Genomic DNA, 27959 nt, shown 5'->3' with positions numbered 1-27959 from the left:
GAATATTATCGTGGGTACGATTTGGTAAATTTAGGTACGAAATGACAGATGTACGAAATGGTCAGGGTACGAAATGACTTGCTTATTAAATCATCAGTATATTCGTTATCTGCCAACCCAAGCCTGAGACGTATATTAGATGTTAGTTATACGTCCTTGGCCAACTGAATGTTTGTCGATATAATGATTTTAATTAAGACAGAACTGATCTTTCCCAACGAACTACATAAGAAAAAAATACCCCAAAAAAATCACAACAAATACTAACTTTTGTTACATTGGGCTCACATTTTAAAAAAAACATTTGGTGTAGCATTTACACATATCTAAATAAACATCTTTACGAGTATAACCTACACTATATATAAATTTAACAATTCATAGGTTAATTGTCCTGTCACGGAATGGAAATTCCTTCATAATATAAGTTCCAAAAGAAAGAACTATTCTGGAATATTATTTCCCCAGGAATAAATATTACAGTATATGTTCCTAACGGAATATATGGTTCCAACAGGAATAGGTAATATGACATTATTTACGGCCAACGGCAATACGTAATAACATAATATATACTAGTATATCATAATGTGTAATTGTGTATATACAATTTCAGATAATCGCACAACAGTTATGGATACGTTTGTGATTACATCTCTGTAAATCAAATCTAAAGTCATCCCCAATTCTGTCAATATCTGATTTGTAGTTTACACATACAAATTTACCTTCGTCTCCTTCCAGTTTCATACAACGATCTGTTGGTATCTCATTCAAAACACAAAATGCAGGTAATTGAGGTTGTCGAAGTTTGAATTCGAAGTTTGATAATTTGCCTGATTTCTGAAAAGATATTATGTATATAATAATTTCATTGAATGTCTGAATGATGTTTTAATTGTTTGACTATCTAAGAATCTGTTTATTTTTACTTCCTTTATCAGATGCGGATCAAGGATTTTGAAAAAAAAACAATTTGTAGTGGAACCGTTAAAAAAAACTTGATTAATCATACAGGACGCCGCTCTATAAAGGAAGGGGGCTAAATCCTGAAAAAAGGTCATCTAATCTATGAAAATACGCCCTTCTTATATTCAATAGACATAAGTCTGTTATATATTTCAATAAATCGTTGTCAAAGCCTATCCCAGCACTCCAACTCCATAGTTCATAAGGTGTTTAGAATTAAGTAATTGACCATGGCCATGTCCATCGTCGGGAGCCCAAGCCATTGCACAGTGACACTTATTATAAAAATACTGTAACTTTTATTAGGGGCTCGACACCTCATGATCTGTCTGGCTAATATTTTTCTATACTCTTTATCTACTTAACCTTGTTTATCAATTTAACGAACAAAGTATAGAATTTATTTTCATAATCTGTAACATATCATTTAACCCAGAGTTGCTGATGTTACTGTGTCTTTCAAGTTTTTATGCCTACGAAAAGTAAACAGAGGTCTTTTATCAAATGAAAGTTTTGCCTCTTCGTCATCCTTTAATTTATCCCAGTGTTTTAAGATATTGTTCTTTATGTATCATTTCTGTCTTGAAAACACTGTGGAGAATACCAAGAGAGGCGACTGTAATACAGATTTGGGCTTTACCATTAATGTGTCTTTTCTTTGTTTTGCAGTCACTACCTGCATAACGGTTTTAATTTCATTTTTTGGATATCCCCTTTTAATAAGGCGCTCAGAAAATAACGCATATTGTGTTTGCAAATCTACTGGATCGTTCGTACATCTTTTAAAGCGAAGCATTTCTCCTTTAATTATGCCCCTGAAAGTAGAGGATGGGTGGCATGAGGACCTTTCTAAGTACTGATAATTTTCAGTCTTTTTTCGGAATGTCGTGAGGTCTAAGATTCCTGTTTCTCTAAATCTTAAGGCCTTTGAATACCAACACATCTAAAAACTGCATTTTAGTTTGTGATTTCTCGTTTGTAAATTTTAGAAGTGCATGTTGTCTGTTAGCATGTTCAAAAAATTGTGTTATTTCATCATCTGTACCTTCATTGTAAATAAAAAAGCCATCGTCCCTAAATCTATAGAGGCTTGATATTTTCTGTTTATGTTGGAAAGTCCTTAAAATACTATTTAAGACTTCATTAAATCTCAGATCCGTAATTTCAGGGGATAAACTATTTCCCATTGGAACTCCAGTTGAAGTTTTATAAAATTTACCATTGAACATAAATTCATTATTTTCAAGAACTATCTTTAGAAGTTCCAATATATATCGCAGCGGAGGCAATAGTATCGTATGTTTACATTTAATTATCGTAGGCCAAGCATGCTTGACTGCGTCAATCATTTCTATGTGGGACATATTGTTGTACATTTCTTTTATGTCAAAACTGACTAAAGCCGTGTTCACACCAAACGCCATGTACAGTAAACTTGTTTACAATTAGTTTAATGTACTAGACATTGGTTTCACATTAAATTTGTTCACATCTATACACCTTGTTTAATTACCTGTACATAAGATTTGTTCACACTTGTAAACTCTATGTCATTTAAATGTTCATTACGTAGAACCGAATGCAAAGAGTTTTCGGACAACTTTTCTACCAGTAAGGGAACGACCATTTGACTTCAAATCGGGGGGGGGGGGGGGGGAATAAAAAAACCAGAATAAAACGTTTGCGCGGAAAAATATCTGGCTCAGATAAATTAACAAAATACCCCCCCCCCCCCCCTTTTTAAGTTAAGTGGTTGCTTCTTTATGAAAGCCATTTTGATGATTTGCAGTAGTTTAAAAATAATAAACATAAAGATGTCTCGATTAAGCATTAGAAAACGTAGGCTGCAGCAGCGTGCTTACAGGCGAAGAATATATATTTTTATCCTCATAAAGCCAATGCATTACATCGGTACAGAGATTGAAGGAGAAGAAGGAATGATATATTAGGGATCGCTATATTCATATCTTTTCTGTTTGTTTCAAATGGTATTTCTTCTCCAAGGAGTATTTGGCAAAGGGAGGGGGTAATGTTTTTTTTTCTAGTTTTAAGGGTAATTTAACGGATCCGAGATACATGTACTAGACAAACAATACATTTACCTCACACTTTTTAAGTACTGCATTTATGAGTGAATCGTTGTTTGAGTAAAGACCAGTGGCAAATATTTTTGTGCAAGTCAAGTTGATTCGGAAAGACCTTAATTTTCAAATGAATTATGTGTTCGGTAATGATGCTACTTTGAGTCTTGAAATATTTCTGTAAAGAACTTTATAAATAATTGTTATAAATATCAATTTTATTCAAAAATTGTTTCTTCCTTAAATATGCACGGTGAAACTAATGTTTTAAATGCCTAGTTTTGTGGACACTTAATCTACACAAGGCCTACATCGAGTATCGACTGCATGTAGACAAAACATGGTTTACACTACATGTAAACATTGAATTTTATCAATGGGAACGTAATTTTGTTTAGTTTACGTGTGAGTTACACTTACACAACACCGAGTTTAGGTCAATGTGAACACGGCCTAAGTAGGCGTCAGGTTTTATCTGCAATTTCTCAATAATATTTATAAAATGTAATGAGTCTCTTAAATGTGTTTCTTGTTTAACTACTGCTGGAAGCATGAATTTATCCAAATACTTCCATATTCTCTCTAAAACAGTACCCGATAATGAAACAATAGGCCTTCCTTGAATCCTGACATTTTTATACAGCGTAAGATTCTGCTGAACCCTTTCTATAAGCTCAGGATCAAGTTTGTGCAATTTAGGCAGAAGATACAACCTTCCTGGTTTGAAATCTCGCTTAGCAGAAAGATATTTAAACGTGATTTCATCCATGACCCCTTTTCTATGCATTTCAAAGATAATAGTATTGATTTTCTGGTTGGTCTCTAATACGTTTAATTTTGCAATTTCCATGAAGTGAGTAGCACTACTCAATTGCCTCAGACCTTAATTTATATATTCTGTTTTATCCCAGATCACTGTGGTGTTATTTTTATCTGCTTTTCGAATAACTATTTTTTGTTTCGTTTCAGGGAAGAAATTGCTATCTTTCCAGCGTAGTGAGATTATCGTCTTTTATTTTTTCAGTGGTGAATATTTTAACATATTCACATGCTTTTTCAATTGTTTTTGCGTGAACCCTTGAGGGTTATTTATTAGTTAGAAATATGGTCTATGGAGGAATATTCGGAAACTTTCTTTTGGTTCATTCGGAACATTTTTTCTTCTTATCTGTATTAGCATCCTGCAATTAAGAGCACCTCCATACGGGATATTCAATATATTTAAAACATGGCAATAAAGAACTTTATACTGATTGCTTACTCACTTATATGCTATATGACAATAAAATATATAGTTGAAAATCTATATAGAAAAAAACGAAATAGCTATCCATACGTATAATTTTTAAAGAATAATAATGATTCAAAACATGGACACATGTACCTCAGTCTTCCAAACATTCATAAAATTCATTTAGAAATAATTAACGAGGCATTGCGAACTGGTCAACTAGTATGATGCAATGGTTATATTCTGCATGGGGCATGTATGTACGTCTGTATTCATTCATTTTCGACTCTGATACGGACACATGTTTTACCAATAAATGCACTTGAGCATCTATGTCCTTGTCACATGAGTTGTCGAACTCATTAAGGTAAGCTCTTGACAAAGTGTCTGATATGTACATCAATTTTCCTGGTTTGTACACTACATTAATGTCATACTTCTGAAGTCGTAGCATAAGTTTTTGTATTCTGGGAGGCGCGTTTACTGGTGACTTTTTGAATATTGCTTCTAGAGGTTTATGGTCTGTTTCTACCTCAATTTTCCTTCCGTATACATACTGATGAAATCTTTCATACCCGAATACGATGGCGTATAGCTCTTTTTCTATTTGTGCCCAATTTTTCTGCGATGTAGTCAATACCCTCGATGCATATTCGATTGGCAACTCTTTCTGTAATAGTACAGCACCTAGTCCATTTTGTGATGCATCTACGGATAACTTCACTGGCTTTGTACTGTTGAAATATCTTAACACTGGAGAGTTTGTGATCAATGTTTTCAGATCTTTGAATGTTTTATCATGATTATCGTCCCATTGAAACGGTACATCCTTTTTCAGTAAATCCCTCAATACTGCTGTGTTTGATGAGAAATTTGGTAAGAATTTGGCTATATACGTCACCACTCCAAGAAATCGTTCAAGTTCTTTTTTGGTTGTCGGTGATTTCATTTCGGTTATCGCTTTCACTTTGTTGTCGTCGATTTTCAATCCTTCTCGTGTATACCTGTGACCGAAGTATGTCACTTCAGCAATTCCAATTTCACATTTATCACGCCTTAACTTCAAATTTGCGGTACGGATTCGTTCTAGAACCTCTTTTAATCTCTTGTCGTGCTCTTCTTTTGTACATCCCCACACTAATATATCATCGATAAATGATTCGACACCATTTAATCCATGAAGGATTTTGCATACGGCTTTGTGGAACACTTCGCTAGCAGATTTGATTCCAAACGGTAATCTTAAGAACTTAAATCTTCCGAATAGTGTATTGAATGCACATAAGTTAGAACTTTCCTCGTCTAATTTGATGTTCCAAAATCCACTGGAAGCATCAAGCTTACTAAAATATTTTGCTCCTGCTAACTTAGCGGTTATTTCTTCCTGTCTCGGCAATATGAAATGTTCTCTCTTTATTGCCCGATTAAGATCTTTAGGATCCAAACATATCCCCAATTTACCATCTGCCTTTTCTACAATTACTATTGAACTAACACATTTAGTAGGTTGTTCCACTTTTTCCACAATGCCTAATTTTTCCATACTCTCTATTTCTCATTTTAATCTTTCCTGCAAAGCAATCGGTACTCTACGTAGTGGGTGAATAACAGGATTGATTAATTTATCAAATTCAATATGATGATATCCATCTAATTCACCTATTCCATCAAATAGATCACTATTTCCTTTCAAAATAGATTCAGTACTTTTCTCAACTGCCATAACTCTATTAGTTAGATTTAATTATTCACAAGCACTTAATCATAAGATACATTGAGCATTGAAATTAACAACTGCGAATTCCATTCTTTCAATTTTATCTTTATGAGATACATTTATGTATCATTTTCCTAGCACATCCATTTTTCACCTGAATATGTGTCTAACCTTGTTTTGCTTGGAATAATTTTGGTATCTCCTTTCACTAATTTCAATACTATGTACGGAATTACCAAGTTTTGCTTGCGCACCCGTATCCAATTTGAACTTCTGATTTTTTCCATTCAAATTCAAATTAACCATCCAAGACTTTTCACTTTTTTTCTGATTTTCGATACATCCAATGTATGATTCGTCTTCGCTGTCGCTTTCTTCTTCAATAGCATGTATTCTTCTGTTTTTGCACATTTTCTTAAAATAATTCGGCTTTTTGCACTGGTTACACGTTTTTCCGTAAGCTGGACAACTTCTAGGTAGATGTTGCATTCCGCATTTCTTGCAATCGTATTTCTGGCCTTTTGGGTTGTCTTTTCTATAATCTTTGTATTGATGTTTCACTTTTGGTTTGTGTCCTGATTTGTAGTCTTTCCTCATTGCGTGTACTGTTTTTTCATCTTCTGTTATAGATTTTAATTGTTGTTTTGAAACTTCCGATGCGCGGCATATATCTATTGACTTTGCGAGTGTCAAGTCTGGAATTCTTAGTAATCTTTCGCGATCATTGTCACTTAGTATACCACATACTATCCTGTCTCTTACAAAACTGTCGCATCACTGTCCAAATTCACACGTTTTGGCTCTGTTTGTTTTTTAGCTCTGTGGCATAGTGGTCTATGTTTTCTCCTTCACTTTGTGAACACGTGTGGAATTTGTAACGTTCGTATGTCTGGTTCTTTATCGGATTGCAAAATTGCTCAAATTTCAATAGCAATGGTGCAATTTTGTCCTTTTCCTCGTCTACGAAATTAAATGTGTTGAATACTTCCACAGCATCTTCTCCAATACAATGAAGTAACAGCGAACATTGTAACTTTTCTGCTTTTTCGTTTAACTCGGTAGCGTCTAAGTAAAACTGGAATTTTTGTTTCCATTTTCTCCAATTCTTGGAAACATTTTCCTCTATACTTAAGGCTATGGGTGGTTTCAGTTGATCCATCTTGGTAGTTAATCAATTCGTTTTTTTCATCTGACACCATGTTATATTCTGCATGGGGCATGTATGTTCAATTTTTCTCATTTCAGATTTCATAAATAAAAAGAAAATTTCTTTAAACATTTTTTTGAGAGGGTTTATATTCAACAGCATACTGAATTGCTCAAAGGCAAAAAACAAATTTGAAGTTTATTAGACCACATTCATTCTGTGTCAGAAACCTATGCTGTGTCAACTATTTAATCAAAATCCAAATTTAGAGCTGAATCCAGCTTGAATGTTGTGTCCATACTTGCCCCAACCGTTCAGGGTTCAACCTCTGCGGTCGTATAAAGCTGAGCCCTACGGAGCATCTGGTTACATTTACTTTCCCTGTATTATGTATGTATTTCAACTTAAACATGAAATTGACATAATTAATCAACCCTTTTACCTTTCGGTAAATATATTTTTAAATTTAATATCTATTTTGACAGATTATCAATGCACTATTGCCTTTGCCGATAATAACCGTTGCATTAATTATAATTAATGTATTCATTATGACCACTTATCGTAAACAAAATATAAAAAAAATATCTCTGATGGTTTTATTTCTCAACTTTAAATACAGATATATTTGTAAACATTTGTTTATCATCATAATTGCATTGGGTTCATTGATAAACTAACCTCCTGTGTTCTGCTCTATCAATTATCTATAAATTAAGCGTAACTCAAGAACTGATAAGATATTACACTTTTATTTACACACTTTACAGCTGTTTGTCAAAAAACATCACTAACGAAGTGTAAAGGCACACGTTAAGGTTGCATTTCTGTAAATATTGACAATGCAATTTCCCATAGGAACTCCTTTTACGGCTAAAACTGTACCACTTTTACTATGAAGTTTTGAAAAAAATCTTATCCTAGAATTGAAAGTTCATATGCACCACAATTTTTTTCAAAGGTCAAAATATAGGGCTGTGCGGCATATTTTCAACGTTTATATGACCTGAATTTCTCAGAGTTTGAACTTACACTAATTTTCTTAACTACCCCTACCTCGAATGAAAGGTTACCACAGATTTCAATGTAAACAATATGCACTTGTTTATTTACTGGTAACATTCCCAAGTTCTGCATGTCTCTGCGATATGGAACACAGAGAGCATAACTGGGAACCAGTATGTAAACAAAATTAATTTTCTATGAATATTCAATTACTCCCCAAAAGAGGCGTGTTTTGAAAAACAGCTGTATTTACAAAGTGCAACCTTAAGGGTCATACCACCAATTAAAAGTCCCTATCTAGATCTGTTCAACCAAATTTTACAATTTTCACAGCTTTCTAAATATTTTACCTTAAGTTTAACTTCATAGAAACCAGGTATATCCTGAATCGTACATGTATCAGCTTTCAGTTCTACATGCCAATTTTCAACAGATGTTATATTAAAATCATATGAAAAAGAAAAGGTCTTCCGAATAGAGGTACCGACTAAAAATAACCCTGGTTTTCTGGAAATATTAAATTAATATACTATGGAGTGCATTAATCCTCAATTTTGAATGCAAACTCATAAACAAGTAAATTTTAGCTCAAAATGGTCTTAATATATTTCTCTTTCACCAAAAGTTTGTTGGTTAGTTTAAATAAACAATGACATCAAATGCACTATTTTTTGTCCGAGTAGGCCTACGTTCTAAATTTGAGGGAGTAATTGGTGGTATGACACCTAAAATGTTTTATCATCTTCCAATGACTTATCTGATGTTACACAGTTCAGTTAAATCATATATATTCCGATAAAAGTTATGAGTTATGTACATAGTCATTTCAAATTTTTCGATACTATTTGATACTTAAACGGATGGAAATCTTCTTCCTCTCCTCCCCCTTCTACGATTAAAACGACGTCGGCCTCTTCCTCGATGGGATGGTCCCAGGAAACCTCTTAAATCTCGTAGTTTATTCTGTATTTTAGATATAGTATTTTCGTCAGTTTCCGGTTTCTCGGTACTTGGTGTAGACATGTTTCTAATAGCCCTCAGATATCTTTCATATCTCTTTATTTTGCTTTACTAGGTATGTCAACCTTTTCAGTTTTGACAAATCAATACTCCGCCAGTCAATGTATTAATACATTTGTTGAGAATTACTTTAGAAAACAATGTATTTGATTTTGATGGGAAAATTTACAAACAAATAATAGGTACGGCAATTGGTGCAGTTCCTTCACCGGAAATCTGTGAATTACTTATGTTTGAAATAATGAATCAAATTATTTCTGCGTATCAATATAAAGACAAAATATTCTATCATGGCAGATATAGGGAAACGGTACTATTTATTCTGCCATAGGCGACAATATTAACATTTTCTAAATTTACCACTTTTTAAGATAAAAACCTGGATAAAACAGCTATATGTTGTGTTAGTACTTTATTATTGTGTTTTGAAAATTAAAGCCAAATAGTATCATGACCAACTTCCAACGGAGCTTCTTTATGTTATCCCTGCCGACCGTCATTTTGCAATAAATTTATGAAATTTTGCAAGTCTTTTCGAATAATTCTCTAGAAAATATTTCAATAGGTTTCAAAATTTATATTCATTTTTGTAAATATACACACTGCAGTTATTCATAAAAAATGTATTGTATCCTTACATCCAATCACAGCGCTCCTAATTTGACTTCCTTCACCTGCCTTGAGTATGTTCCGAACCATATGAGTATTTGGACCATACGCGTATGGTCATGACCATATGCGTATACTCATATGGTCGGACCATATGAGTATATACTCGTTTGGTTATAAACGGGCCGGACCATATGAGTATTTGGACCATATAGGTATATTTTTCAATAATATGCATGAGAAAACTTTATAAAATAACAATGATTGCTACATGCAATTGTATTATTTACAATTCAAAAACATTAAATATTGATGCCAAAGTTAGATCCTGAGTCATTCCGATGTGTCTTCGGTGAAAAAGCTCTAGATCTCCAATATCGTAACATGACTGAAGTACATCATATCACCAGACAACTTTTAAAAAATAAACAACTGTCCTTGCCGGTGACGTCATTCATTTTTTTTTTAAACAAAACACGTATAAGTATATAAAATTATGAATATTGCACTGCTAATGCTAATTATATTAATTTTCAAAAGTAAGCAATTTATTAGACTCTTTATCCTGTCGACCTTTAGGTCAGGTTATAGTAAAACAGTTGACTTCTTGTGTAACAAATCATTAAGATATTTTTGGAAGTTATCTTCCCAGGTCGACATTTTGCCATTCACTCGTAATAACATATCGGTAATGAAAAAAATGTGTTTACTATAGTTTTGACTAGTGATGAAATTTACTGTGTGAAACTGCTTATTACTAATTTTCAATGAAAGAATGACCTTTGGTAGTGTTTTTTTAATGACATGACAACTAGAAGGGTTATATAAAGAGGTAATCATAAATGTACCTCTTAATTACCCCGACCATACGCGTATGGTCGGACCATATGAGTATGTACCCATATGGTCATGACCATACGCGTATGGTCCAAATACGCATATGGTCCGGAACAGGTACACAAAAGGCCAACCTAATGCTGGGGAAATTAAATACTACCGTTTTCCCTATAGAGACGATGGATTCATAATATATGATGGAACATCAGATGAAATTATAGATTTTTTTCGTCTAGCAAATGATTATAACCCCTTATTAAAGTTCACCTATGAAATCAAAAACGATAAAATGTCGTTCTTGGATGTTGATGTAATTAAAGGTCAAAGATTTACAACATATGGCATCCTTGACCTCGAAATACATTGTAAAGAAACAAATTCTTATCTGTTTCTGCACATAAATAGCTGTCACTCACAGCATGTATTCAAAGGATTTATTAAAGATGAAGCAATACGGCAAATTAGAAATATAAGTGACCATAACAAATTAATAAACAATCTAACTAATTTCAAAGTGAAATTATTAGATAGGGGTTATGATAACGTTGACATAGATGATAGTATTACTGATGCTTTATCAATTGACCATACTGATTTATTACAAAAAAAAAAAAAAAAAAAAAATCTAAGACAAAGTATGCCGTTAGTTTTAATTACTAAATATAATCCATATATACGTAAAATAAAGAAACGTATAATGAAACACTGGCATTTGTTACAGTTCGACGAAGACTGTGTACAAATATTCAATACAGCACCAATAGTTGCGTATAGCAAATATAAAAGTATTGGAGATATCCTTAGTTGATCAAAGTTAAAGACTTTAACATAAAATTGACAGTTGGACCCCTGATGATGGCAGATCTGTCATAATTTAATTACTAGATCTATAGAAGAAGAATTAAAAAATAGATATACAAATATAAACATAAATAATTTTCATATTTGATTATATTCAAATAATGCATCTTAAAATGACCATCCCGAGCTTAACTGCCGAAACACGAAATTAGTAGTGTCGGGTCCTATCTTGCAATATGGGATGCGTGGTGTCATGGGTGTTTTATTATAACAATTTTTTTTATATATATACAGACTCTACCACTTCATCGAGTTTGATACGACATTTATCCATTCGAGACATTTAAATTTTCAAATTTAAAACGCGAGGCTGTCCGAGATTTTTCAAAATTAAAAAAATAACTGTCGAGAGTGGATAAGTATCGTAGTACACGAGATTTGGTTGTGGAATCTGTTTCTCTAATGATTTTCTAACAATATGCAGGCAAATTTATTCCTTATTTTCGAATGATCTGCAAAAGATGTGTTCTTTCTATGTGACGGCATCAGGCATGGTCGCCTTTTTCATGCCGTCATAATAGGAAATTTTGAGGAAAACAATAAAAATTCAACGTCTTATTCGGATTTTAACCTATGAAGAATTGAGATCAAACGAACCACACGTTGATAAATTTTTATTTTATATAATGGGTGCAGAATGTTAGGCATAAATTGACGAAGAATTTGAGAAAAAATTATATCAAAATTAAGGCTTCAAACTACTATTATTGATTGCTGAGAGGCAAACATATACCAATTATCAACTTGCGCTGCTCAAGGTGTCTATAGTATGTCATCTTATTTGGTAAATAATTAAGATACTTCAACGTCGAAAAGATGGAGGAATTTGTTATAAGTGTTACGTGTACGGACCATATCACGAATATTATTACTAGTATATTTTTTATTCAGCGTGAAACGAAACCAAATTGTCTTCAAACCAGAAAAATAGCACCTGATACATATCATTAATAATTGGAACATAAATCGGTACTATATATAATGAAAAGCTTAATTTAAGGATTAGTTACACTAATGTATAATTACATGCACAAGGATAAGGTCGCCGGCATCTGTAACGTGTAGATATTTTTTTTCTCCGTTTTGAGAAGTTGTTGAATAGCGCCGTCTATAAGGAGACGTTCCCTTTTCTTCAAGTATTCTTTCCTCCAGAAAATGACCTAGAATAATTGAAAAAAAGATATTCGCCATTGCGATTTCAGGACATAAAAAAACATGATTTAAAATGAATGTTGACATAGATCTATTTAATATAAGATATGTCAGTTTGAATTATTTACAGTTGGTGCAGATTTTAGATTTCGTGTGTTTTAATTACAAACACAAAAGAGAACAAATGCGTTTGGGGTTAGTAAACAACATTGAACTCCATGATTTAAAGAAGAAAAAAAAATACCGACGAAATAAAAGAGTAAACAAGACACTAAACATAAAGAGGTCAAACTTCAAATTGAATGTCACCAAAAGAAGTAGGAAGTTGACATAAGTGTTCATTTCCTACTGGTGGCGTTGTCACAATAACTAGAGGCTCTAAAGAGCCTATGTCGCTCACTTTGGTTAACAAGGGACACAGATGGATTCATGACAAAATTGTGTTTTGGTGATGGTGATGTGTTTTTAGATCTTACTTTACTTAACATTCTTGCTGCTTACAATTATCTCTATCTATAATGAACTTGGCCCAGTAGTTTCAGTGGAAAATGTTAGTGAAAATCTACAAATTTTATGAAAATTGTTAAAAATTGACTATGACTTAGGGGGTCAATTGAACATTTTGGTCATGTTGACTTATTTTTAGGTCTTACTTTGCTGTACATTATTACTGTTTACAGTTTATCTCTATCTATTATAGTATTCAAGGTAATAACCAAAAAAAGCAAAATTTCCTTAAAGTTACCAATTCAGGGGCAGCAACCTAACAATTGGTTATCCGATTCATCTGAAAATTCCAGGGCAGATAGATCTTCACCTGATATACAATTTCACTCCCTGTCAGATTTACTCTAAATGCTTTGGTTTTTGAGTTATAAGCCAAAAACTGCATTTTACCCCTATGTTCTATTTTTAGCCATGGCGGCCATCTTGGTTGGTTGGCCGAGTTACCGAACACATTTTTAAACTAAATACCCCAATGATGATTATGGAAAAGTTTGGTTTAATTCGACCCAGTAGTTTCAGAGAAGAAGATTTTTCTAAAAGATTACTAAGATTTACGAAAAATGGTTAAAAATTGACTATAAAGGGCAATAACTCCTAAAGGGGTCAACTGACCTTTTTGGTCATGTTGACTTATTTGTAAATCTTACTTTGGTGAACATTATTGCTGTTTACAGTTTATCTCTATCTATAATAATATTCAAGATAATAACCAAAAAACAGCAAAATTTCATTAAAATTACTAATTCAGGGGCAGCAACCTAACAACGGGTTTTCCGATTTATCTGAAAATTTCAGGGCAGATAGATCTTGACCTGAGAAATAATTTTACCCATGTCAGATTTGCTCTTAATGCTTTGGTTTTTGAGTTATAAGCCAAAAACTGCATTTTACCCCTATGTTTTATTGTTAGCCATGGCGTCCATCTTGGTTGGCTGACCGGGTCACCGGACACATGTTTTAAACTAGATACCCCAATGATGATTGTGGCCAAGTTTGGTTAAATTTGGCCTAGTAATTTTAGAGGAGAAGATTTTTGTAAAAGTTAACGACGACGGACGACGACGACGACGGACGACGACGGACGCCAAATGATGAGAAAAGCTCACTTGGCCCTTTGGGCCAGGTGAGCTAAAAAGGACAAGATTGATGCGACAAAAAATTTAACAATTCATGGTGATATGTGACATAGATATTCCACAACGGTAAATCAACGAGTAATTACAATGTCAGTCTCCTATCTCTTCGACCGACAGCAATGAACTGATATTGTCGTCAGAATTAAAAAAAAACAGCTAATTTTTATCCTAAAGTAACTACTTTTTTTTTAACATTTATTGCAATTATATGAATTAATGCATAACATAAAAGTTGATGGGGGTAATCTGTTTTTAAAAATCAACCCAGTTATTGAATTAAACAAAAGACATGTAGACATCAGGACTAACTTAAAACCAATAAAGGAACATGCAATACAAATATTAATCAGTCATTACCTCTTAAATACGGCAAAATACACATAAAACCATTCACCGGAAGTTTTAAACAATAAGCAAGCATTGAGGGACCACTACCCTGATTTAGAACAATTAGAATAATAATACCGAAAAAAAAACCTCTCTGACGTGACTGTTTCCACTCGCCTTATATTTACAGCCCCGCTGGCCAAGTCATTACTGGAAATTAAAGAAACATAAATGGCTTGCTCCGCTTCATTTTAGAATTATGCCTAGAATTTGACATATGCGGTCATCTCATTACTACAAACTATGACAACCAAGACGATTTTGATTTTGATTTTGAAATTACCAATTTTTCCACCTTAGCAAGAATATACCAAATTCACCTGCACATGTAATATGCATTTCCCAACTCATGAGCTTATGTGCTTTGTCTATAGAATGTCTATTTTGTTTTAGTTGTTGTCATAGTTGAACGTGTTTAGAGTGATTAGAATTATAACAAAATATTGATTGCTGTTTAATTTACATTTGTACCTATTATGTATGCTTGTTTTGTTCACACATTGTTTTCTATAGAATGGAATTTAATGCGATTGTAATACAACTGAGAAGTTAAGCCAGCTATTAAAGCAGATTGAATCCAATATTTACTACAAAAGTCAAGAATATGACAGTTGTTTTCCTTCCTTTGATGTGTTTGAGCTTTTGGTTTTGCCATTTGATAAGGTATTTCACGATTTGAATTTTCATTAGTGTTCAGTATTTTTTTATTTTATTTTTTTTACTTTAAATACAAGTTCATACACAACAGTATTTATCCGCAGCAAATATAACTATATTTAAAAGCCATCTGTGATTTTTTTATTCGTTTTATTCGTCCTAGACATAATTAGTGTGTCGTCATGCTGGAATATGTATGTATTTTTATGCCATAAATGGTTGCGTACCATTGGGGCCATATGTGTATACTCGTACAGTTAATTAATATGTATCTATGAATAAGCATTTATTAGAAACCACATGAATACGTGAAAAGAAAATCCTTATGTTACTGACGCGCACATTTCATATCTGTATTATTTTATTTACCTACTGTTAAAAAAATCACACGGCTTTTTATTTGGTATCTTGGATACGAGTTCTTTAAAAACGATTCTGTTACTCTGTTTTCCCAAGGGCTGCATAAATTTCAGCATCCCGCATTTATTCCAAACAACCGTGCGCTTAAGAATTGTAGTCGAGTCCGGTTTCGTAGAATGATGATGTAAATGTACCACAAAGGTTTCTGAAATTAAAATAAAATGAAAGATACATTCAATGAGTCTAATAATCATTGCTCGCTGTTATGATTTGCCATTACTTATGCTATTCAACTTCGTACTTTACTTGACCTTTTTAACTTTTTTTGATTTGAGCGTCACTGGTAAGTCTTTTGTAGACGAAACGCGCGTCAGGCGTAAATACAAACTTTAATCCTGGTATGTATGATGAGTTTATTTATCCTTCTTTTCGTATGCTTCATTTGATTTAAATTCCGTTTACAGTTGAGATAATGTATATAATAAGCTAATTTCCATAAGGATAAACTCATCACAGATAAATTTTCGTCTGCAAAAGACTCATCAGTGACGCTCGAATCCAAAATTTAAAAAAGCTTAAAGTACGAAGTTGAAGAGCAATGTGGACCAAAATTCCTAAAAGTTTTGTCAAATACAGCTAAGGTAATATATTCCTTAGACTTAGTTTTTCTAAAACTCAAAAAAAGTTTTGTTAACAGTTACATTTAATTTATAAATATGACCATATCAATGATATTTGCCTTTACAATTTTGATATTTACGCGCAGTAATTTTCATCTAGTACGCTGGAATTTTGAAAGTCAAACATGTAAAATGACCGGCAATATAAAACAAAATGTCTATATGCAATAGCTTAAACCACCCGAATCACATAAAATCATTGTTGAGTGAGAGATTTGGAACCGTCGTATCAAAGAGGGACGAAAGATACCAGAGGGACGAACGAGACCAGAGGGACAGTGAAACTCATAGATTGAAAAATAAACCGACAACGCTCAAAAAGAAAAAAAGACAAACAGACAAACAATAGAACACAACACACAACATAGAAAACTAAAGACTAAGCAACACGAACCCCTCTAAAACTGGGGTTGATCTCAGGTGCTCCGGAAGGGTAAGCAGTAAACATGTATCAGTGCATACGTGAGATATTCCCCCAAAATATATCACTTGAATAATGACGAAACACTGTATTGTGTTCAGATTGTAATTCCAGAGAGTAATTTTAACAAGCAGTGATTCAGTCTAAGAATAGATAAACAATATCGAACCTGCACAATCAACATGTATATTGCTTTGCACCACAACTGGTTGGTTTTAAGTAAACGATTGTGTGTTTTACCAGAATACACATTTGTAAATCTGTATTTCCGCATGAAGGGGGATAAATGCATGTCATGAAATACTTAACTGTCTATACATCCGGTTTCGCCTATGTGAGTTCATGCGATTTCTTTTATTTATTTTTGTAACGTTTGAATAAAACTTTGAGGCTTGAATGTCGGTAATTCTCTGTTCAATCTAATCTATATATAAATGTCTTATTCGTGCATGAAAAAAAATTGTGACGTTGTCAATATCTGTTGATGGTACATATAAAACAAACACATATTATGTGCATAAGTATTGTAATTTCTTTTGATAATTTCAAATGAATATCCATTATGTTTAAACTTACCTTTAACTTCATATAAAGAAAACTTCACATCTGTAACAGACTTCGATGATCGTCTCCAGTAGATCTAATTATATATATATATATAAATTGCATCTGATAATATGTATTCAAAGTATTCATCTTAAGAAATAATGGAGATAAAGAATTTACGTATATACAGGGGATCATATATGTTTTTATAAATATTTTTTTAATTGAAATTTCACATCGTTAATCTTTTGGAAAATAACTAGGCGTATTTACAACACAAGTATACATAATTGTTCAAACGCTAATCATACCTGAAACTTCAAATTTGCAATCAGATACAAATTTACATACACACAGATTAATTTTCATACAACGTGTATATAATTATTAAAAAAGAAAATAGACAAACCAGCGTTGTATTTCCATTTGAAGGTATTTTTTCTACGAGTTCCAAGACTTCATTATGAGACATCAATGTAACATCTTCGTCGTTTATATCAAGAAGTTGGTCAGAATTTCTGCAAAAGAAATCATTTACTTTTTAAAGATAATTAATAAGTGTTGAGGTCTACTCAATTGTAATGTAAATATGGTGTTGACGTTTAATAAAACTCAAGTCTATTGCAATGTATATAAATCTGTATACTCTGAGTAGTCATATATAAATCATTGAGACATTTTCTATGTTGTTGGTGATTTAGATTTTATCTTTATCTCCTGTTTGTATCAAGTGATAAAGATGGAGATTTAAAACGAGGATTAATAGCAAAGTTCACCTATTGTCTAATTCAAAGTAGAAACAAACACAATTTCCAATCTTAAGGCATTTTTGAGTGTTTCCACTGATTTGTTTTTCGCTTGCATGTTTAGCAACACAAAAACTGCTCCAGCTCAGTTAGGCAAAAGGGTGATTAAGATCGACATCGGAAAAGTGTGCGGTCATTCACACAAATATATTGCTTTAAACGACCGCAGTCTCAGTCTCTGATCACAAAGGAGGGACGAAAGATACAAGAGGGACAACCAAACTCATAAATCGAAAATAAACTGACAACGCCATGGCTAAATAGTACATTGCTTTCGTAATGTATAAGTTTACTATGCTTGAGTCTCTTTCCTATCATGCTATTGTTCGAGTAATAATAATTGAAGTGGACCAATGCATAGTTGATACGCAACTAGATAGAATTACCTCTTAATCATCAAACATCATCCGTGTTGCTTGTATTCCATGTCTGTGTGTTTTTCTGTTTTTTTGTTGTACACCTTCCTTCGTGTGTCGTTTGAGGTGTCACTGTAGTATTTGCATTCCAGAATTTAGGTTGCTTTTTTTGTGTACCCTACTTAGGTAAATGTATCTAAACAGTGTGATTGGACAAAAAATACAGTATCAACTGAACATACTTTCCCAAACTGAGGGATGAATCAGGTCTATAAAAATATGAAATAATTTTACATACAGATGAAAATGAATTTTTGAGAATTTTTTTAAATTTTGTATCCACTGCACCATAAAAGACCTAAAAGTACTAGTGGCCTTAGGTTTTTAAAAATAGCAAAAAAGTAAACGGTCATGATACATATTCAAATTCGTTTCTGAATAGTAAAATAAAAGTACTTCAGTTAACTGTGAATGTAGAATTTTTTGCAGTGTAAGAAAGTGGTGAAAATTCTAAAAAGGCTATCATTATCCCTTATGGGCCAGGAAATACTACCGTGCCACCTTGATATGTCTCCTTCGTTAACTGTAGTCGGATCGATAACGTTTTAATACTTTTGAGACGGAATATGTTACCTTTTGTTATAAAGCATTGGATGCTTGATTAATTACTTACTTGCAGAATAAACATGCACATCTGACATAATTGCCTACTATTTGAAAAAAATACCTAAGTTTCAGTGTTGAGGAGGTTTTGTTTGATGAATCAAACATGAAAACGTGTTGGAAACCTTGATTTTCTATATATCGTGTTTCTATGTTTCCCTGTAGCCATTCAACTGTCTTTACTTGTGATTGTTCTGTTCCTGAGTTTTGAATTTCTGGATTGTATTCCTAAATATATATTAGACTAGTTAATATTTACTGATATAAACCTCATATATTTGTAAATGAGGGATAGTTGCGAAGAGCCTTGCACATGTACTTTAAATCCGGAGTCATTGTATAATATCCAATGATTTAATGAATGATATTGATCACTTTCAACTCGAACAACACGATTTACTGAATACTTCCTGCAATACACTTTATATTGTTAAATTATAAATAGTTGGCTAAATTAAGTTCTGCACATAAATAAGATTGACTTTCAAAATGTTAAATATAGGCGTAAAAACGAAGGCATAATTCTTTTTTTTTACCTTATTTGGTCTTAAGGTATCTGTTTTCGAAGAATAGATTTTTAATTCTGATTGAAAAACGCACTTCATAATTATTGTGCTTCCAATTTGCTTTTCTGGTTTAACCTTTATTAGAAACTCTCAAACCCATATTTGAAAATCATGAATGATAAATACTGTTATCTGCACTTTGGTCCGGGTTGTTGTCGTTTTGACATATTCCCCATTTTCTTTCGTAACTTTATTAAACATATCAAGAGGTGTATATGAGCAAATAATACAGACAAAATCAAGTTATTTCTCATCTAAGGTAACGATGGTTCGTTCTTATAAAGAGACAATTATAACTAACGGGGGATAAAACAGAAAATTGTAATATAAATTAATTGCATAAGTGAACAATTTTTATTCATTTCGACTATGTTGTATTTCATGTAATACCTCGAATGGACAGTGAGTTGTTTTGTTCTTTAAACTCGAAGTATGGTATTCCTCGTGATCAGACTCCTGTCTACAGTTTTTTCTTTCACTCTCTATCGAACTATATTTTTCTGTGTATTTAGCTGAATTAAAAATATACACATAAATACTTTTTTTAAAAGATTTTTACCGAATGACCGTTATATTGTCAAAGTAAAGAGACTGATCATTTACCGACAAAAATAAAGAACAAAATGGTACGTGCAAATGATTTCTGTTTTGACTATCATTAGGTATGCTTAGTCAACAAAATAACAATAGTCATGGATGCATAATTCTTTGAATTCGTCTGGAACAATAAGACCAAACGAAACTCCGAAGAAAACATCTAAGTAAACCTGGCATGAGTTGTAACCTTATTTTTTTATTTTTTTTTATTTATTAATCTATGATTTACAAATGAAAAACTTTAGAAGCATACGTTGTAAGTCCATGTCAATACATAAACACTTAGCTAATGAAAAATGTGAGATGCGTAATACATTAATGAGCAAAGAGTTATATTACCAAAAGTGATATAGATATATACAAGTCCATCAAAGGTTAACTATTTAACATTTTTATTTTACAGCAATTTTCATATAATATGCAGTAAACATTGAAAGATAAAGACAATTTTGTTGAAAGGGTTCTAACTATACTTTTTAAAAATATTTCATTAACTATAGATCCGTTTCCTGTGTCATCTAAAGTATCGAAAAAATAAGCAATAAGAAGAAAGCTCCTATGCTTAAATTGTAAATGTAGTATTGTGAATGAGTATTTGACATAGTCTGAAAAGAAATGCTGTATCGTCAAAGTATTAATATTTCCCCCTGTCCAACTATCTGTTGTGTTGTACCGTATTAAGACAAATTTACAGAATACTATAACAAAAGGGATACTAATTTTACTACACAAGATATCCATTTCGATAATCAAAATATGTAAGGTGATAATTGAGGCCTAGATATTAAAAGATCCAAAACATAATACTTAGTATGAAAATCTTGAATTACTTTATATTAAAAAAAGCAAAACACAAAAAGAAATCAGAGCCAAGCTAAGAGATATTCCTGTTTTTAAAATAATATTTAAATGTTTATGCCAACAGAACTCAATAAAAGAATAATTGTTAAACCGGCCCATAAGCACTTGCTACCCGACTGGTGATACCATAGGCAATAACAAATTACTTACAGGGATATCTACTTTGTGTTAGTAATACCATTACCTATACAAATTTTACGACACCAGATCAGCTTTTAGACAACCAATATCTCTATGATAATCATAGAATCCAACATATTTGAATACAATAGAACACAAAAGTTTAAGTGCTTATAAAACAAAATCCCTTAAGTATAGCCAAACCCATACACGTTGCTTAAGCTATAGATAACGAAAAAAGTCCTAATTTTGAAATGATTGATCAGATTCAAAAGGATTTTTTCCGGTTGCTGCAATACAAGAGGGAAGTGTATAATATTTGGTATTTTCATACGATGTTAACTATTTTTGACTTTGGTTACATATTCAAAATATTCAATTGTCTGAAATGACTCTTTTTATTAATAGCATTTTAACAACAACTAAAAAATTATACCAGATAAACAGTTTAACAAAAACCATGACTCGTAAAAAAACCTATACTTTTCTAGAATAAAAGATTGTTATTACGACATTTGATTGATATCTGTGATCATTTGTGCAGCATATATGTCATAACGGTCAAATACCTCAACATGGTAACAATATGAGCGCAGCGTCAAATTAGCTTACTCTGTGACTTTATATAAATAAAATATTCTTTACAGCATTTATCAGTTATCATTAATTTTAATAATGTTTTAATTTTACAAGTGGCCTTGGTCCTTGTCCGCGTTTTCACAATTTTTGTCTATTTCAAAGACAGGATTACTGTTTAATTGGGGTTTCTTAATTGAATGTCCAATAATAAATAATTAGTCAAACATTTCAAAGTTAAAATAATTGATAGCTAAAAACTAAATCAATGACTGTTTTGTTTGTCTATTTTCTGAATTTTCAACATTTTATTATTACCATTTACATGTTTACCTCTTTCCAAAAAAGAATCCTTCTCTTCTCCAATTTGATCGTTCATTTCTTATTTCTTTTTATTGTGTCTTCCTCAGTACAACCGTTTACTTACGGTATTAATAATGTTAATAATGAGGTTGAATAGAATGAAACAAGTCTTTTATTCACATAATTCATATAGATTAAGTACTTGACATCTTTGTATAAAAAGAATACATTTTCCGGAAAAGACCGATTACAATAGATAAACGAAGTAGTATCACTTCCTCTCTCAATGATCATTACAAATCCTGATTGAAAAAATTGTTAAATTACACCAACTGCTCTGGGAAATTTGATATACTTGAAATCATGATAAAGTATTTTCTTCAAGATGTCATACGGGGATCGGATGATTAGTGGGTAATTCCTGACATAAAAGTCGTTGTTTATATATATATATACCTGGAAAAAAGTATTGCAACACTTCCACTGAAAACAATGTAAAACTAGTATCTCAATTGTTTGTAAAACAATTGAAAGGTCTTTCCTGTAAAAGTGCTGTTTTCGTAATGTACTTTGTACGACCTTTCGTTCGATATACGACAAGCATACCTTCTGAAACTTTTCGCTTTTACACTTAATGACCTCATCCGCCTACATTTTTGAGATCGGAATTATGATATATGTAACATAGAGTAGATGAGCTTTCATTTGATATGCGACAACACCATGTTCTAGAAATTTTGATTTTTGCACTTAATAACCCTAACCAACTTATTTTTGGAGGTCGGGAATTTGATGTTTCAAATGTACACATCATGACCTTTCACTTGATATACAACAACCCTATCTTAAAAGAACATTTATTTTTTGCACTCAATGACCCCATCCAACCCATTTTTGGGAGACGTCAATTTGAAATTTGAAATGTACGCTTTATGTTCTTTCATTTGATAGGCGACAACCTTACCATCTGAAAAAAATGAATGTTTGCACTAAATGACCCCACCCGTCCCCCTGGGATGAAAAGGGGGTTTAAAATTTTCATTTTTAAGTAGAGTTTATTAAGACCTACAATTTGATATATCAGATGACCCCATTTGACAAAGTGCAAATAATGATGCAATATCAACTATATAAATAGAAGTTATGAAACTTACAAAGTCAATGCAAAACTTAAAAATTTCAAATTGATTTTTTGGTGCTTTTTTCCATGGAATGTTTTTGGTATTTGGTCAAACATATAACTATGTCAACCTCTTCAATTTCTAAAACATTTTAAGTGGTAAGCTCTTGTTGATTGAGAAATACATGCCTCCGCTCGCAAAACTTCAAACTGCATTATCTCTAAAACGATAATAGATATCTCAAATCTGTTAAATGATAAATAATCTACAGTTGAAGGACAACATTATAGAAAAAGAATTGGGACAATTTCAAAGTTCACCAAGGTCACAATTAATCATCAAATATATGATGCAATACCAAACTTGAGAACCGGAAGTCGTAGAGACATGGGATTATAACTATTCAACTTAAGACCACTTGACCTTTAAAATATCACAAGGTCAAGGTCATAGTATAATGTGAAGGTCAAGGTGAAATTTCATCATGACCTGACATTGACCTCAAATTGAAGGTCTTGAACTACTGATCATCTTTGCAGTTTATAGTAGGTTGATATCTGTTACCTTTAAAAAGATATACACAAAATACTATACTTTTAAGAATCATCCCGTCGTAACTTTTGAACAGACAGTCGGACATTTTTGGACTTATCATATAAAATGTAGAGCTCGTCGAGAGGAACATTTTATACGATGTATGTATGCAGTAAAGTCTTATCGTGTTCCTAATATGTAAGCTTGAAATTGCAGCGTATTTTTTTTTGCACTCAGTGACCTTTGACCTTGACTGCATATTAAAGGTCACATGAATTTAAGATTATTGGTGAAGGTCCCAAGTCTCTACGACTTCTGGTTCTCGAAATACAATTTTTCTAAAATCATGTACAATTTTTCAAGGGGAATAACTCCTTATAAGGGTTAATAACAAAATGATTGTACATCTTCATTAATATTGCCATCTGTTCTTGTACATGTTGCCGTTTTCAAATCGATTCTATCTCTTATACTTTTTGAGAAAAATGCAAAGGAAAGAAATTGTTTCGAGGGGATATAACTCTCATAGGGGATGATGAAATCCTATTCAGCCTCACATGGTAATACATCATCATGAGATCTACATTATGTCCAATTAAAGTCATATCTTTAAAACCAACGAGGGAGGGCTATGTTGAAAAAAATCAATAAAAGGGAGATAACTCCCAAAGGGGATGATGAAATCCTTAACAGGATCATTTGGTAATACATCTTGGTGAGATCTAGCGATGGTCCATATTTGGTCTTAATAACTTCAACAGAAACAAGAGGCGGGCATGTCAAAAAAATGTTGGAAGAAAAAAAAAAAAAAAGAAAAAGAAAAAAAAACATTAGAAAAACAATAAGGTCTTTCCCATGTAGGGGAAAGACCTTAATGACATGATTGTTGAATGTGTATAATTTGGGTTTAACCAAATGCTTTTGATCCGTTTATGGTTTAAAATTGAATTTGTGTTATCAACTCACCTGCAAAAGTTCTGAATGAGTTTAATGCATAAAAATCTGTATTTGTTGCAGAACCAATGTTTTGGTAAAAATGAGTCCTGCAAAATTTGTATTTTTTGAGAAAAGTGCGAAAAACTATTTCAGTGCAGTTGTTAAGTATAACTATGTATAAACATTAATATTAGATGAAAAGTAAGTTAATACCATTTTTCAATTTTGAACAATAAAAGGATCAAAAGTATTTAGCAGAACCCAAATTATACTCTTTCTACAATCATGTCATTTTACATTGTTTTCAATGGAAGTGATGCAATACCTTTTTTTCTATTTTCTCATTTCTATTGAGACAACTATTCTCCTAAGTTCAAATAAAGTGGAAGTAAGTAAATAAAGGCAACTGTACGACCTTTAACAATGACAAAAACACATACCGTATAGTCGGCTGTAATAGGTTCCGACAAAAAATGAAATAATTCTGGGAAAACTAACGGCCTAATATATAACAAAACAATTTACGAAAAGCAAATATGACAGACACGAACCAACGACAAACAATGAACCACAGGCTCAGTTCATTTTGTTTTTACAATATAAACAACTTAAAAATAGATGTTAAGATATCAGCACATAAACCGTTCTCAGAATTGAAGCGATATGTACTTTGAGCTTTTATTTTTCAACAGTAAAACAAATCACATTCATATCATGTGGCGTTAAGATATCTCAATTGGTCGGTTACGCACGTGCAAATTCACATCATGCAGACTTAAGTAGAAGGTGTATGCTCCTTGTGCTCTCGTCCTACTTGGTTATTAAGCAAAGCAGAACAACTAAAATATACACTTCATAAGCTTTAGGGTCATCATCAATACTATTGTGAGATGTTTCCGCGGTATGAAATCTGTTGATACTTGGTCGATAAATCTTTACAAGGTCATTTTAATCAATTAATGAATATCAATTTTGATACATATCTTATTTTGAAAGTTTAAAGTGTGCATATCAAGTCGGATTATATGGGTAATTGATTTGATTCATTCAGCATTAATGCATTTCATTGGCACTCATAACACATCTTCTTATATCTATTTGTTAAAGTAAGTTTTTTTTTTTCTACATTTAAAAAAAAAGGGTTATTTTTACAAAAGTTATGTTCATCAATCAAAGGAATCTGATATGCTGGGGATGAAAATTGAAATTAACTATATATTTTCCAACCTTTACTTATATTAATCAGTTTCTATTTTTGACAATGTCGCACAACCATTTTCAACATACCTGGCATTTGCAAAAGGATCAATTTTATCCTTCCTAAATTTAAATTGAATAAATGCAAATTTCTCAACCTATATTTTGGATTAAAATACAATACTTCTCAGACGTTTTTTTGTTGTTGTATATTTGTACCGTCACAAATACATTCTGCCGTCCACTTATAGCAAAATGACTCGGGCTATACATAGACAATAACTTTATTATCGATAGATAAAAGATAACTATGTAATATCGGTCGAAAATAAGTTTTTTTCATTGAATTTAAATGTTTTATTTTGCAATGCCATCTTGACATACATATTTTATATTTTATTACATTTATCATTTTACAATTAGCTCCAAATGTATGACATTCTGCATATCAAATACTACTTAGCTTTAATTTTTATTTCCGGAATCGCTAGTATTTCTATGGTTCTGTCAATTAAAAGCAAAGTCCGTCTTTTACATTTTCGGGTATTCGAGGTACTGGTTTGCCTACTACTAGTTTTTATACTTTGAAATAAAGTCATGCATACTTTACCAATTCAATAAAAATCATGATAATTACACCAACAGTAAGACATTTAATCTTCAGTAAGCATATTCAATAGTTTTTTTCCCTTCTAGATCCTTCTTGTTAAACAAAAGGAAAACAACTATGCACAATACAATCAGATATTATATAATCTCTGAACTATTCTTTGTACTGAAAATACTGTGTAGGAGATCTTACATTTCAAAGTACAAACATGAAGCAAAGAGTAGTTGGACCACACAGTGAAGCCATAATATATATCCCGTAGTTAGATGCCGTTGGTCTAAATACAAATTCTAATGTAGATAACACTCTCGATGTAGAAACCTTATTTTTTGCATAATTAAAGATGTGCTTTTGCTTTATTCAGCTCCTCTCGAATGATGTAATTACAAATGCAAAATTTCATATTTCATTTAAAATGTATGAATGAAATTTCTCCATTTGCAATGTAGTCAACGAGTTTAAAGTGCTTGTCATATTGTTTATTGTTGCCATCTTAATACGAGAAAGAGACAGTTTCCGAATGGTGTTAAAGGACAAATACTTTTTAAAGACCATACGTATGTTCATGTCTTGTTTAAAAAAAATTGTTCACGTACCAACCCGAATAATCCAGTCGTTATATTACGCTCCTTATCGATCACTACATAAACATCTGGAGAACAATGACCGTAACGAGGTGATGTAATTATTCGAGTTATTCACGTACGTAAAATTTATAAAAATTGGTAGTGAAGAACAGAAAACATATATATATATATATATATATTGAAAACCTAATGCCAATTAATAAGAATCTTGCAAAAGTCTTAAACGAAGCTATGTAAGCTATTTTAGTCAGATTTTTGTTGTACTTCAATGTTTCTGTTGTTCCGTTGTTTTTTCATCTTATCGTTGATGTGTTTCCCTCGGTTTTAGTTTGTAACCAGATTTGTTTTTCTCTAAATCAATTTTGACTTTTGAATAGTAGGATACTAGTGTTGCCTTTATATGTACAACAGTTGTTTTCCATTCATTTTATGTGTTTCAGCTTTTGATTTAACCATTTGATTAAGGACTTTCTGTTTTGAATTTTCCCTGGAGTTCTGTATTTTTGTTATAATACTTTTTAAATGAGCAGTGACCTTTGTATGTAACTTATATTCAACATTCAATTTAATTTAAGTGTTTTCAGAGTTTGGAACATGAGAAGTGTTGAATTGAAGTGTCTGATATTGAACTTCTCCTTTATTTCAATATTAATTTACATGTTTAGAACTTATATGTAAGTCCGTTTCTTCAAAATGTTTACTTACAAAACAGAGAATGAACTTGAATTATTGTCTTTATCATCATTAATTCTGTACTGTACTTGGGTAAAATACATTGTCTTTTTGTTTTTGTTTCTGAGTAG

At 32.0% G+C, this 27959-nt stretch overlaps 1 protein-coding gene across 2 annotated transcripts; it reads right to left on the bottom strand.

Moving 5' to 3' along the window:
• Positions 1 to 578: 578 nt before the first annotated feature.
• On the bottom strand, positions 579 to 22318 carry LOC143066530 (uncharacterized). 2 transcript variants are annotated; one of them, XM_076239434.1, is made up of 8 exons: positions 22202 to 22318; positions 20105 to 20226; positions 19213 to 19376; positions 17733 to 17841; positions 17354 to 17417; positions 15690 to 15881; positions 12504 to 12637; positions 579 to 843 (listed from the first exon to the last, which is right to left on the bottom strand). In XM_076239434.1, the coding sequence occupies exons 1-8, from the start codon at positions 22245 to 22247 to the stop codon at positions 613 to 615; spliced, it is 1062 nt and encodes a 353-aa protein (XP_076095549.1). In that variant the 5' UTR covers positions 22248 to 22318; the 3' UTR covers positions 579 to 612. The 2 variants fall into 2 exon arrangements, with proteins under 2 accessions (XP_076095549.1, XP_076095550.1); XM_076239435.1 differs by lacking the exon at positions 579 to 843 and having other exon boundaries at positions 12517 to 12637; positions 15686 to 15881.
• Positions 22319 to 27959: the final 5641 nt, after the last annotated feature.

The sequence above is a fragment of the Mytilus galloprovincialis genome, chromosome 3, assembly GCF_965363235.1.
Source record: "Mytilus galloprovincialis chromosome 3, xbMytGall1.hap1.1, whole genome shotgun sequence".
In the NCBI taxonomy this organism is placed as follows: Eukaryota; Metazoa; Mollusca; class Bivalvia; order Mytilida; family Mytilidae; genus Mytilus; species Mytilus galloprovincialis.
Note: the sequence above shows the minus strand (reverse complement) of the source record. Positions and strands in the feature narration are given on the sequence as shown.